Here is a 12962-nt window from a genome sequence, read left to right as displayed (position 1 = left end):
AATATAAGAAAGCAGCAAAAGCTACCAGCTTGTCAATTTTGCATTTGAGCTGGTTTTGCTCTTGAAAAAAAGGTACATCAATGAGACTCTAGAGTATACTTTTAATAATGCCAACCATTCTTTGAGTTGCAATATCTAGGTCAACTCTCTCTAATACCTGAAAAGTTGACAGTTAATACACTCTAAAAGCAATCATAGCACAAATTTCAGCAATTTCAGACTCATAATAGCAATGCGTACATAATGTACAACAGCAATATGAACAGCTTATACTGAAAAACATTTGCACTGGGAGGTTCAGATATTTCCCAATACTAAACCAGATAAGAATAGATCTTAGGAGAGATGTGCAGGAATCTTTTGTCTGCAAACAAACGTATGAACCTTGTACAATTCTACAAACCATGCAAAGTTTCTGTTACACGTCTTGCTCTTTTAGCTGACTGCTGTTCAGGAAGTATTGGACCTTGACTACTGTAGCTGTCAGTATTACTGTCTGCTTCTGAGCTAACAGATCTGTCTTCTCAAAGAGATTACAGTAGTTGGGACTCATCAACTTTAGTTACAGTAAGATGACTGGAAAAAGTCTTTCCACAGAGACACAAAAGCAGTTACTGTTACCAAGCACAGGATTTTCAACTCACTATCCAGTCATTCTGGTGATGTTTTAGCTTCGCTAATAAAGCAAAAGTAGAGCAGAAACTGAGATATTAACTAGCTTGATACAAGCTAATCTTAAGCAATTTCATAGGCTAACTCTGTCTGATTGGTTTGCAGACAGCAAAATTGCTACTGCAGTCAGCTGTGCACACCAGCAGTCTAGCAGATGGACTGCAGTCTACACATACACAGCAGCCAAGCGCTACCTTGACCACAGACCCCACAGCACATTACCGAGATACACAAACACCACAACTGACAGTAACCCAAAAAGCCATACCCAGATTTCTATCAGCCTTCTAGGCCGGAAAAAAAAAAAAAAAAACCAAAAAAAACCCACAAAGTAGTTGCTAACAGTAGTAAAGAAACAGAGAGAAAACAGTTGTGGAGTGAACTTACCACCAGAAGAGCTACCACTGTGCAAGGCTAGGCAGGAAGGGGAACAGCCTTGCCTATGCATTCCCAGTTTTTCTGATCTAGTCCATTAAAAGCCAAGTGATAATGCATGCAAGTGCTTTTTCAGCTAGAGGGAACGCACAAAGCATTTCAGCAACTTTGTTTGCATGTATACGCAAGAAGTTTTGTGAGGAAATTAAAAGGCAGAAAACACGTATGCTTCCTTAAGCACAGTCTTATGCATTGGTCCTCCTCTTCCCTCCTCCTAGTGTTCCAGAGTAACATCAGATACATGCTAGTCTTCAGGTGTACGATATTACACACACAGATGTATACATGAGAGCAAAACCTAGAACATCTAATACTTTTTTTTTTAAATTCTACTCAGTTGGCTCATCGCAGAAGTTAGAAACGCTTTGTTTCAGCTCCGCCTTTCCTAAAGACAACTCGTAACAATACTGTCAAGCATTGAAATTATTTACCACTATGAAGAAAATTAGAATGTATAAACCTATTGAAGTTTCTAAATAACTAGGGAAGGGAGTTAATTCAAGGTTCCGTAGCTCTACCTTTAGATGGAAGAGATGCAGTCTACCAAACTGCAATGAGAATTACTGTTATTTGCAGGGACAATTATTTTTACACCTCTTCATTGTCATACATGCTAAACACCAGCATAAAGCTAAGAAAACTCTTGTCACACACTCTAGAACGTTAGTGAACAACTGTGAAAGGAAAACACTGCCAAAGAGAATCATACTGTACTTTCACCAAAAGAAAAACACTGCCTGTGATTTTTTTAAGCTGGAAAAATGCTTTTGCGTTCATAGCAAAATAACATTCTATGTACTCTGAAACAAGAAAAAGTTTCTCTTATTTCTGTGACAGCCTTCAAAAGCAAGTTATATTCACAAGTTTATGAAGTCACTGCCTGAGGTAAATGTTTATAAAATTTAGTTTTTCTTTATTGTACTTATTAAACCCTACGTGCCTTATATTTCTATGCATTTATTTACTACAGTCTTCTAAACAACTGAAAACCACCACTCCTCATGAAAGAAGAAGGAAACCTCATCTCTTCAGCACATTTCTAAACGCATGAATGACTTTCTACACATGAATGATTCCTACTTGGTTATCAAATTAGATTCAAGGGAAGTCAGTCTCCTCCATAGCCAGTAGAGGGAAGAAAAAAAGGATAAATTAAGAAAAAAAAAAATCAACCATCATTATTTTCTTGCTACTTATTACACTGTTTCTGATGTATGTCAATTACGAGGTTAGTGAGAAAGAACAACCTTTTGTAGACAATCTTCAGGTCTCTCCATTCCAGGAAGCTGCACATTTTCGGTTTGCGGGCTAATACTGTTTGAACAAGTTCCCTTGTGATTTTCTTCTTTTCTTTGTCAGATAGTGGGACATACCACTTCTGGAGTCTCAGTTTCCCCTGGCGACTAAAAAGCAACATAAACTGCATCTGTTGAATTAGAAGGGGAAAAAAAGGATTATTCTCAGTCTCTTAGTTCTAAGAAGATTTCTATGAGGAAAACCAAGCAGGAAGCAAGATAGCCATCCAAAAGCCTATCTACACGATGTATTTCTACAACGGTGGCAGATGTTACACAAGATTCGGAAGCACCAATAAACACAAAGGATTCAGCTGAACAAGGTCAGTCAGAGCAGAGATAGTAGGAAGCACGCACAACTTTCAGAACCGCGAGTCAGAGCCAGCAGGCAGCGACTACACCCGGAATTCTGGCAAACCACGTCCAGCATTGGTATGGTTGCGTTTGCATTTACTACAGAAAACGACAGAAAGCAGCACACCCGTCTCCTCCAATACCCAACCTCATTTCCAATTCACAGGATTAGAGCCTTACAGCAGGAGCAATTTGCGCTTAAGATCTTTCTGAAAAGCCTTAAAAATACTTTAAGAGGCATTAAATCTCCCACCGGAGAGTCCTACGGCATCGAACAGCCTTGCCTTCTCTCGCACTGCACAAAAGGAGTAGAGATTAAGTGCTTTCCCTGCGGTCCTACGTTCCAGGTTTCGCTTCCTCTACAGGAGTGATGTTGCAATTATATCTTTAGAGGAACTTGTCGGCTGTGTTTTCCAGCGGCTGTAACATTAAAGGAAATAGCTTTTTTTTTTTTTTTTTTCCTCCCCCTTTTCGCTCGAAGTTATGTCGGTCTGAGGAAGTTTCCCAGGCGATACGGCAGACGTGAAATCCCACGGAGAAGCCCAGCCCGCTCCCGGCTGACAGTCCGACGCGGGCGGGAGGCGGCAGCCCGGAGCCCCCGCACGGGCAGCCCCGCAGCCGCCCTCCCTCCGGCCGCCGCCGCCGCACCCCCCCGCCTCCAGAGGACCCTCCCGGAGCCCCGAGCGGCTGCCAGAGGGCACAGAGCCGCGGGCACACGGAGCAACGGGCCGGGCCCGCCCCGCTCGGGGCAGCCGCCGCCCGTCCCAACGCGGCCGTGCGAGCGGGATGAGCGGAGAGCCGGCGGCCGCTCTTCCCGCAGCCGTCAGCGGCGTTGCGGAGAGCAGCGGGTCCCGCAGCGCGGGGCAGGAGGGCGCTGAAGGAGGCGAGTCCGTCCCCGCGCGGCGGTGCTCACCGTGCCCCGGAGGGGAGAGCGAGGACGAAGAGCAGGAGGAGGCGGCACCGCTCCCGAGCTTGCTGCTGCCGCCACGGCCGCCGCGCGGGACTGAGGGACGAGAAGGGAGACGCCGTCGGCTCGAGCCCGGCGCCAGCGCGCGCGCGCCTCAACGGCCGCCTCCACCCCCCCCCCTCCCGCCGCCTCGCTCGGGCTGGCCGGGGCGGGGCCGGACTCGCGGACGCCGCTCCCGGGCGAGGGGCGGGAAAAAGAGGGGGGCGGGGCCAGCAGGGGACGGACACAACTTCGCTCACCGCCTAGAGGGAGGGGCCGGCTCGGGGAGCGCGGCGCATGTGCTGTGCGGGAAGGCTGAGGAGCAAGGGGAGCTCGCTGCCGCCCAATTGGAGAGCGCGGCGCGGCGGAGGGATGGACGAGGAAGGAGGCGGGGTTAAAGGGCTTAATCCTCGTGGCCCGAATTAGGATAGGACAACAGCCGCCGCGGCAACAACCAATCAGAAGGCGCGATGCAGATAGCGGTTCTCAAGCCACCAATGGGCCGGCGAGGCTCGGAGTTGGGGTAGTGACATCAGTCAATCAGGCGCCCGGAGACAGAGGCTCCTCCTTCCTTCTCCCTGTCCCCGGGGGTGGCAGTTAGGGGTGTAGAGATGGGGTGGCGGTGCTGCGCGTGCGCGTGGCTGTGTTTCCTTCTAGCACGTGCGTGCCCCGCGTGGCGGCGGGGCGGAGCGGGGCGGAGCCATTAGGCGGCGGGGAGGGGCGGTTAGGGCTGAGGGCGGCGTGCTGCTTCTGCGGCTGTCCGGCGGTAGCGGCGGCGGCGGGGGGGGGGAAGGGGAGTTGGGGGATGTGCTGAGGGGTCTGTGCTTTGTCAGAAAGCTTTTTCCCGAAGTCGTTGCTGGCCCTAATTAGAGCCGTCGGGTTGACCACGGTCGTCTGTAGGGGGGGTTGAGTTTCGCAGATGAGACTTTGAGGTGGTCTGATGGTGTAACGCGGTGATTGGCAGCGAGGGGAAGAGCGTGCTCCTCTCTGCGCCTCTGCTGGGAGGCACTGCAGTCGCGTTGGGCCGCGTTTTGTTTTTATCGCTTCTTATTATTGGCGCTTAAGAGAAATAAATCTTTTCTTCTGGCCACGAAATAGCTGTGGCAGCGGAAAGCGGGGCCGGAAAGGCTTTTGCGTGGAGATGTGGGTGGTTAGGAGAGCCAATTTTCTGGCTTTTCGGGGAATGCTTTCAGCTTCTGTATTTGAGGAAAGCTGCAGATACGCCGCTTTGCCTGTCTTACAGCTGCAAGGGAAAGAAAACACGCATGGGATTGTGCGGACGAGGCAGTTCTGGTGTCACACAGAAAGTGGGAGCTGCTGCTGTAGGTGCTCCTGCCTGTCCTCTTCGGGCTGTGGGACTGTTCGGTGCTCTAGAGAACCCTTTTATCACTAGAGTACCTCCTTCCTAATTGTCCTTTTGCTGTTCTTGAATCTAGCATCCTATATCCCACGAATTCTCCACACTCAAAGTGTTTCTGGATCATCTGAATCATCATTTAAGCCGGCAGCCTACTCGTGTTTCACTTAATCTCAACTACTTCCAGCGCGCTAGCTGGCAGGGAGAGCTCAGAAATGTCAGGCGTGGTGGGAGCAGTCCAGTCAGGCCAGTCTTGGCCTGCTCCTGTCTCCTTATCACCATTTCAGCTGGAGGATGTGATTCTGTCAGGCTTGCTGGTATTGCCGTCTGTGCGATCAGTCTTTAACTCATTTCTCTCAAAATGAGCTGGCTTATTTTAAGCAGCTTAAGGTGCGATTCTGTGGTGTTTTCAGATGATCTAAATCCCAGCGTTTCCCGCCTCCTCTTCGCATTCCCAGCTCCACACGTTCCCATCGCTGTTCCCATCCGTGAGAGCTTGTGCTGCCTCTCTTTTCAGCAGCAAGGCATTGCCAACAAGGCTTATTTGAGCTGTACAGGTGAGTCTGTCTCGAGGTCCAGCACCTGTGTCAGGAGGGTGGTGACAAGCAGAGGTAATGCTGTCCTTTCTGCTTGTGCTGTTCCTTTCAGGAACTTCAGACTACTTACTCTTGGCAGTTGTTTTCTTTTTTTTTTTTTTTTTTTCCAGTGTTGTGGTTTGTAATAATTACCCCTCTTTATAACCTACTTCATTGTTCATCCCTGTAAGAAATTATCCTGTCACTTAGCCATTGAACCAGCAATATACTGAACCAGCTGTAATTAGCAAATTGATAAAGATACATACGATGTTTAAACCAATAATATAATAGCCTCCACGTTTTCCATAAACCCGTGACAATGCAAATGTCATGCATTCTAATTTTAGACAGACACTGCATCTTCTTTTCATTAGCCTTTGCTTATTGTCTTATGGCCTGCCTTAACAAGATGGATTTTAAAGAATGACCTCAGAATTTTGATTTCTAAGATGTGAGTGATAACAGTTTGCATTATTAAGGGATGGATTTTGTAACTGCTGTAGTTAGAAAATCCTTTGCATTCTGTTTTAGACGTAAGGCAGTTCTTCAGGGGATGTGTCTGTTGACCATAAAATATTTGGGATCTCCAGCCAAGACTTTGCTCTCTAGATTATTTCCAGCATGACTGGAGGCACAGAAGAGAACTGCCTGGAGCTGGGGAGAGAGACAGGGAAGGAGAGATGAAGGAAGCTTACACAAAATAAGATTACATTTGCTTGATTTTGCCTGATACAGTTTTATGTCAGTTGTTGAGTTTTGATATTCATTTATTTATAAATTAACTAGAACATTGTGGATTTGTCTGGAATATGGATCTTGTATCAAAATGAATAAGGTCAGCATCCTGACATTTGGCGCTTTGTGCAGTGTTTTAGTGCCTAAACTGAAGTCCCTAGTAGCATTTTGTTTTGTTTTCTGTGTTAGCCAAAAAGATGGTTAAACCAAGTGGCTTTTAAAAAACTGTTTATTAATTCCAGTGGAATATTTGTTTATTAAATTTAAACAGGGTTCCTGTTTTTTTTTTTTGTTGGCTTTTTTTTTTTTTTTCAGACATGCAAACCCATACTTAGAAAAGAAAGTCTTTGCTTCTGCCTCCCTTTTCACTGTCTTCATCTTCCTAAAGAGGAGACAGCACGCTTTAAAAGCACATTCTATATCTTTGCCAGTCTCCACTAGAGTAGTCAGTGGATGTATCAGTGAGACTCATTTTATTGTTAATTTATCTTCTTGATGCACAATATCAGACTCCATTTTCATTGACTGAATAACTGTGGAGTCATTATGAAGGCAATAAGAACTGAGTTACTAGCCTTGGAAGTGATTACCGGTAGATTTTTGCCTCTTAGGTCTCTAAACAGGATGTTGCATTATTACATGCAATTCTCTTCCCTGATGTACTGTCTGAGCATTGGCCAGACTATCATGTACCACTGATTCATACGGAACACTTAATCTCAGTGGAGCCGAAGTAAGTATACATGAGATCGTAAATGACAGTTTTCATTGCAATCTTTTTTTTTTTTTTTTTTAGTATGGAGCTCTCTGTCTTGATGAAATACTATTTAACACATCTAGTAGTCTGATTGCTGGATGGATGCTAGTAAGTCATCAGATCCTGCCTGGAACACTTATCTGCTTGTTTTTCCAGGGTAGGTGTTACAGGTTTGTAAGAGAGACTTCTGGTCATTGAAATCCTCTTAAATATGATTGGTTTCAAACAGCTGTGTATCTTCTCCTTTAGGGACATGGATGTCAGGCCACATGTGTGGTAGGCAAGGCCACAAAATGAGCATCAGGGATGTGCATCCCTGAAGTTGAATTTCGCAGCTGGAGGAGTAGTTTGAAGATGAGGTGATGGTATTCCAGCACGGTTATGTGAATTTCAGAACCTAAACCATGGCTTACACAAGTCATTTTCCTTAGAAAATAAATACCTGCTTTTGAAAATATCTGAATGTGCAGAAATGAAGTAAGGAAATGTGGTAGTTGCCAGTCAGCCAGGGCTTTCCCTCATTTACTGTGTTCATCAGCCTGAACCTGGTGCGAGGCACAGCAGCCATTTGAATACAACATGCATGAGCCAGCTGGCAGCATTGTGTCTGTTAGGCTAGTCAGCAGCAGGATTCTCTCTTTTACTTAGGTGACGCTCTGATCTTTTTTCAGTGTTTATATTGGAGCAGTTCTCAGAGGCCCTAGAGATGAAGCAGAAATGATCTGCTCCAGAGATTTATGAAGAAATTATCACGACTCTTACTGCCCCTTCCTGCTTCACTGGTACAAACTGGGCCACAGAGCAGCAAAGAATTGAATCTTTTCAAAAGCAGGTGCATGAGGAAAGCTGGCTTTTCAGCCTCATAGAGTACTTGCTTGGGAGAGAAGGAAAGAGGGAGAGGGAGAAAAGGAAAGATGGAGCCTGGGATTTGTAAGACTATATCAGTACTTGAAGGAATCATTGAGTAAAGCACCTCACATACATCTTGTTCATCCTCTGGCACTCCTAACAAAGCAGTAGCTGTGACTGCGGTATGTGAAGTGGCTGATGCTGCAGGTTAAGCAGTAAGTACTTACTGGGTCTTGCTCCTCAGAGAAAGATGTACTTGAGCAGGCTTCTGCAGGCTGCTCAGTTTTGCCCAGGAATAGAATTTTTTTAAATGTATGTACCAGTATTGCTCTTTTGTATAAAAATACACTGTGTTGGTTTTCTGAACATAGTTTGATCATCATAAATCCACTGAAGTTCTCATTTAGTCATGTATGTCCACCTATTCTCACTCTTAGTGGATTTCAGAACACGCATCCAGTTGATGATCCTGCAAGACCACTTGATCCTACTCTGGTCTCGAGATAGCTCAAAAGATGCTGCCTTTTGCACCAAGGAAGCAATCCATTTGCCAACTTCTGATGTTCCCAGATTGGCATGCTGCTTTGTGCAACCAGGATAGAAGATAGAGGCTTGCACAGCATGTGTCCTAATTATGCAGCAGATAGAATATTTCATGGGAACATGAAAAGTGGTCTAAATCTGAAATAGTAACCTAAAACTAAAGTGTTCAGTGTCATAATCAGGCTCCCAAGTCTTCCAAGCTTCCACACTGATCCTACAGTACTATGCTGAGCTTTCATTTCATATCCTTCTGGATAACTCAGTCCAACTTCTTCCATCGGTCTATAAAGAAAATGCATTGCATGACCTGCCTAGTTCTTGAGGGTAACGTAAGGGAATGGCATATGCTTATGGCCTTCATTTATTGCCATCTTCACAGAATCATAGAATCACAGAATGGCCTGGGCTGAAAAGGACCTCAAAGATCATCTAGTTTCAACCCCCCTGCTACATGCAGGGTCGCCAACCAGCAGACCAGGCTGCCCAGAGCCACATCCAGCCTGGCCTTGAATGCCTCCAGGGATGGGAGGAGGCAACCTCCTTGGGCAACCTGTTCCAGTGCATCACCACCCTCTGAGTGAAAAATATCTAGTATCTCTTAACCTAATCTTCTTTTTGGGTGAACTGTTTTCAGAGTACGAAACTGGGGCAGCCAAAGGCCTGTAACTTACTTCTTATTTTGAAGACTTGAGAATGATTTAAATGATGCATAGATTTTGTTCTGGCTTTGTCCACACCTGGTAAAGTTTTATCTGTGTGGATTATAGTTCATCAAGCTGTTTAGAACCCCCACTGTTGCCTTTGCTTACTAGGGCCTAGCTTTGTGGTGCCACCTTTGTCCTACCTTAGGTTGCTGAAGAGCAATCACAGTAAACATCTCTGCCAGGGGGATGTGTGCATCAGTTGCAAGTGTGTACTTGTGCTCTTTAGGTTTTGCAGGAAGAACAAAAGAGCATAGGAAATGAGTGTAATACAATTCACTGTGATATGCTGTGAAAAAGGAATGCAGCTTTATAAACAAAATCTTCATACCATTGGCTTTACGCTTTCTGACCCACATACCCAGAAGTGCCTAAATATGTCTGTCCAAATGGGCTGGCCAAGATCATACACAGGAGGAGAATGTTCTCTGTTACATCTTCATTGTTTCTCTGGGTTTCTTCTTGATTGGCAACTTGAAGTGACATTAGATTTGCTTTTTTAATCTTTGGGAGGAGGTGATGTTTGGGATACAGTGCCTCACTGTGTAAATACATTGTATTTATTTGGGTATTTTATGTCTCTGGACTCCTTCTTCATCTTGTCTGATGCTCTATCTTTAGGTCATCTTGTTCCTTTTCAATACATGTTCTGCTGCTGCTTCTGGTGCTTTCACACGTGTACACACACTGCCACCCACACTCTGTCAATACCATTTTTAATATCAGTTAGAAATCACTGCAAGAGAACCAAATAGTTCCTCCTTCTCTGAACACTTTGTTCCTCAAATGCAAGCCTTACTTTTTATTTCCATCTCTGCTGTAGCATATGAAATATTGTTGTAAGCATGTCCCAGTAAGAACAGCCTATTTACTCTCTGACTTTAGAATTCTGCCTTGTTCCAATGGGTCATTAGTGGAACAAAGCCAGAAGGAGATTCAATTGTTTGTGCGAGTCTGAAAGGCCAGTGTTTCAAAACTGCAGTGTGTGCTATCAACAAGGATGAATCCTTTGGCAGTGCATTCTTTCTACTGCAAAATACTTGCTGTGTGGAACCTAAGACCCTTATTACAAATTCATGAGTGATTTTAATCCATTCTGGCAGCTTTCATAAGCATTGCAGTCATCTGGAAGCAAAAAAGATCATTGGTTTGTGTGAAATAATGCAGCTAAGCTCATATTTGATCTTGCTCTCTAGTGAGAGAGGAATACTTAAACTTTTTTAAAAAATTAATCAAGATAGGTTTCTACTGTGTTAGATTTAACAAATGTATTTAGAAGTCATGTTCAATAAGACATAATAACTCAATGTAGAGCATCAACAAAAGAAAAAAGGATATCTTGGGAGAAGGCCCTTGATATGCTAGAGGTGTTTTAAAATTATGTAAAACTTAACTACCAGTTGTCAGAAAGTAACCAACAGGATAATCTGGATATCAAGACCTTATTTCTCTCATCATCATTTTTAAATACTTTCCGCAAAATGTGACTTTCCCTTTGAGTGCTCTTAACCTTGAGGCACTGTTTGTTGCAGAGACAAAACTGTCAGAAAGGAAATCATATTTGAGAGCAAGCAGCTTTTATTTCCCTGGGGCACTATGGTACAAAATGACAGCAACAGTCGACAGGTAGCATTTAATGTGGTAAATGCTTGAAGAAGTATCCAACAGCTGTTTTTAGTACAATTTTCATAATATTATTTTTCTCAGTGAGCACCTGTTGTAGAAACAAACAAGATATTCTGTGATCACAAGTCAGAGACAAAGTTTGCGTGGGAGAGGATGCATTGAAATGAGTGGTATTCCAGGGCTGTTGTGATTCTTCAATCCAGTCAACTCTGATGTAAGTCCAAAACTAAAGAGTCGACTTTTAAAATCCCAGCTTTTATTTCTACAGAACACTAAGCATGGCTGAGCTTTAGTCAAGGCTCATAAATGCTATGAAGTCTCTAACTTCAGTAGAGATCAGTAGAATAAGTTTGTCCCACTTGCTCAGATTTGCAAAAGGAATTCATGTGAAGGAAGCTTGTAATTCATCTTTCTTCCCAGTCTGTCATGAAGAAATTACAGTTTAACATCTTGCTTTGCCACTGAATAATCAGAATTAGGCATCTTTTCTCTCTATTCAGTCATGAATAATTAGTGTTGAGTGGTACCAAAGAACAGTGTAATGAAATCACCCCCAGGCAACCAAAGATTCTGAAGAAATAGACAGTTCATAAACTCCATCTAGACAAGAAAAGAAGAAAGAGAAAAGGGGTAAGGAAAGGAAGAAACAGAGAAAAAGAAGAAAAAGAGGAAATGAAAATGAGAAAAAGAAAAAAAGGAAAAAAGGAAAAGAGATTCAGGCCTGAAACAGAGCAGCAAACCAGGGCATATTTAGATTAGTTTATATTTATTTACAAACGATGGTAGCAGATGGTTACCAACATTTCATCATTATGTCTTTTTAAGCAAACTAAAAAGCTGTAAGAAACAGCCCTATTTATATAGCAACTCGCCTTCTTTAGCCCACTCTTAACTTGCATTATCCAGAACAAATTCCATTACAATTCATCACACAGCTAAGTAGCTCAAAAAAGGAAATAGATACAAGCGTAAAACCAAGAAAAGTGGCATAGTTATCCAAAACTAGAGATCAGTTGTTTCTCCACCATGGATGCCTGCTTTACTGATACTGGTTCTGTACACAAAGGAGCATTTTCAGAAGATTTCTTTCTCTCCCAAATATGGAATGTGCCTTGGTTATTATAGATGCTATAGAAGCAGACAGTACCGGAGGAGATAGAGACCTAATTTATCTCACTGCTCTCTTTGTAAATGAGCATATTTAGCAGACAAATCGAGCTAGGCCACTCTTTTCCCACATTACCCTTTTATTTCCATGCAACACACTAGCTGCCTGAGATAAGGTGATGACTGACAGATGATGGTGGCTAGTCAAATGGATGTCTGTCATAAACATTTGCTAAAAAATGCTGCATGAAGAAAATAAAATAAATAGAAATAAATTCAAGTGAATTTTCCCAAAAGAATGCCTCACATCTAAGAGTTGTCATACTGGACAGATAATAGTTTTTAACTTCCTCTGAAACAGTTTGATTCAGCTGGGCTCCACTCTCTCTTGAATATCTAATTCATTCAGAAATTCAAGAAGAAAGATTATATTTTCATGGACAGCTGGAAGGAACTGCTTGTGATACCAAAGTGGAGATGGAAGAAAACATCAATTAAATCACCATAAATGGGATGAGCAATATAATGAGCAAACAGTGATTTAAAAATGGAAACACGAATGTTGGCTCTGTAAATATTTAGACTGGAGCTGAATTTCCTGTTCCTGTTCTAACTAGTGGCAAGGGACAGGGTCATCACTTGTTAAAATGGGTATCACTACAGGTGGTCCAGAGAACTGGATACCACCACCACTTCCCTGTCTGACTCGGCCTCACAGTCTGCCATGGTACAGAAACCTCTGTTCGGCATGAGCCCAAAGCGTGTGTCTATGTGTGTGAGCCTATCTGTATAAAAGAATGAAAGCTATACACTTATAAATCAAAAGAATTACCAAATACACTCTTTTGTTCCTTGCTGGGAAAATCCTTTGTACAGTGGCAAAGTAACCTCATAAAAAGCAAATGAAGTCTTAACTGAAAGGGGATTTAGAATGCGCTGATTTAACTGATTACATTAAAAATAATCAGCAGGAAAAAAACACATCCTATCTCATTTATATGTAGTAA

The 12962-nt window shown here is 43.5% G+C and overlaps 1 protein-coding gene and 1 long non-coding RNA gene across 7 annotated transcripts in view; one reads left to right on the top strand and one right to left on the bottom strand.

Annotated features, from left to right (window-relative positions):
* Positions 1-3859, bottom strand: part of AP1S2 (adaptor related protein complex 1 subunit sigma 2) — a 33237-nt gene extending 29378 nt beyond the window's left edge. For 2 of the 6 annotated variants that reach the window (XM_090125219.1, XM_090125222.1), the window contains exons 1-2: positions 3670-3858; positions 2355-2533 (exon numbers count right to left, since the gene is read on the bottom strand). In XM_090125219.1, the coding sequence (XP_089981345.1) occupies positions 2355-2533 (179 nt within the window). In that variant the 5' untranslated portion in view covers positions 3670-3858. Of the gene's footprint in view, positions 1-2354; positions 2534-3009; positions 3177-3669 lie in introns of all 6 variants that reach the window. The other 4 variants (XM_031596069.2, XM_031596070.2, XM_090125211.1 and 1 more) reach the window with 3 other exon arrangements.
* A 1402-nt stretch (positions 3860-5261) lies between these two features.
* On the top strand, positions 5262-10316 carry LOC149920005 (uncharacterized). Its single transcript, XR_016463360.1, has 3 exons — positions 5262-5616; positions 7169-7286; positions 7379-10316. It is a non-coding gene; the product is annotated as an uncharacterized LOC149920005 (long non-coding RNA).
* The last annotated feature ends 2646 nt before the right edge of the window (positions 10317-12962 follow it).

The sequence above is a fragment of the Phasianus colchicus genome, chromosome 1 (assembly GCF_987193195.1).
Source record: "Phasianus colchicus chromosome 1, bPhaCol1.hap1.1, whole genome shotgun sequence".
Taxonomy (NCBI): Eukaryota; Metazoa; Chordata; class Aves; order Galliformes; family Phasianidae; genus Phasianus; species Phasianus colchicus.
This window is presented reverse-complemented; position numbering and strand designations above follow the sequence as displayed.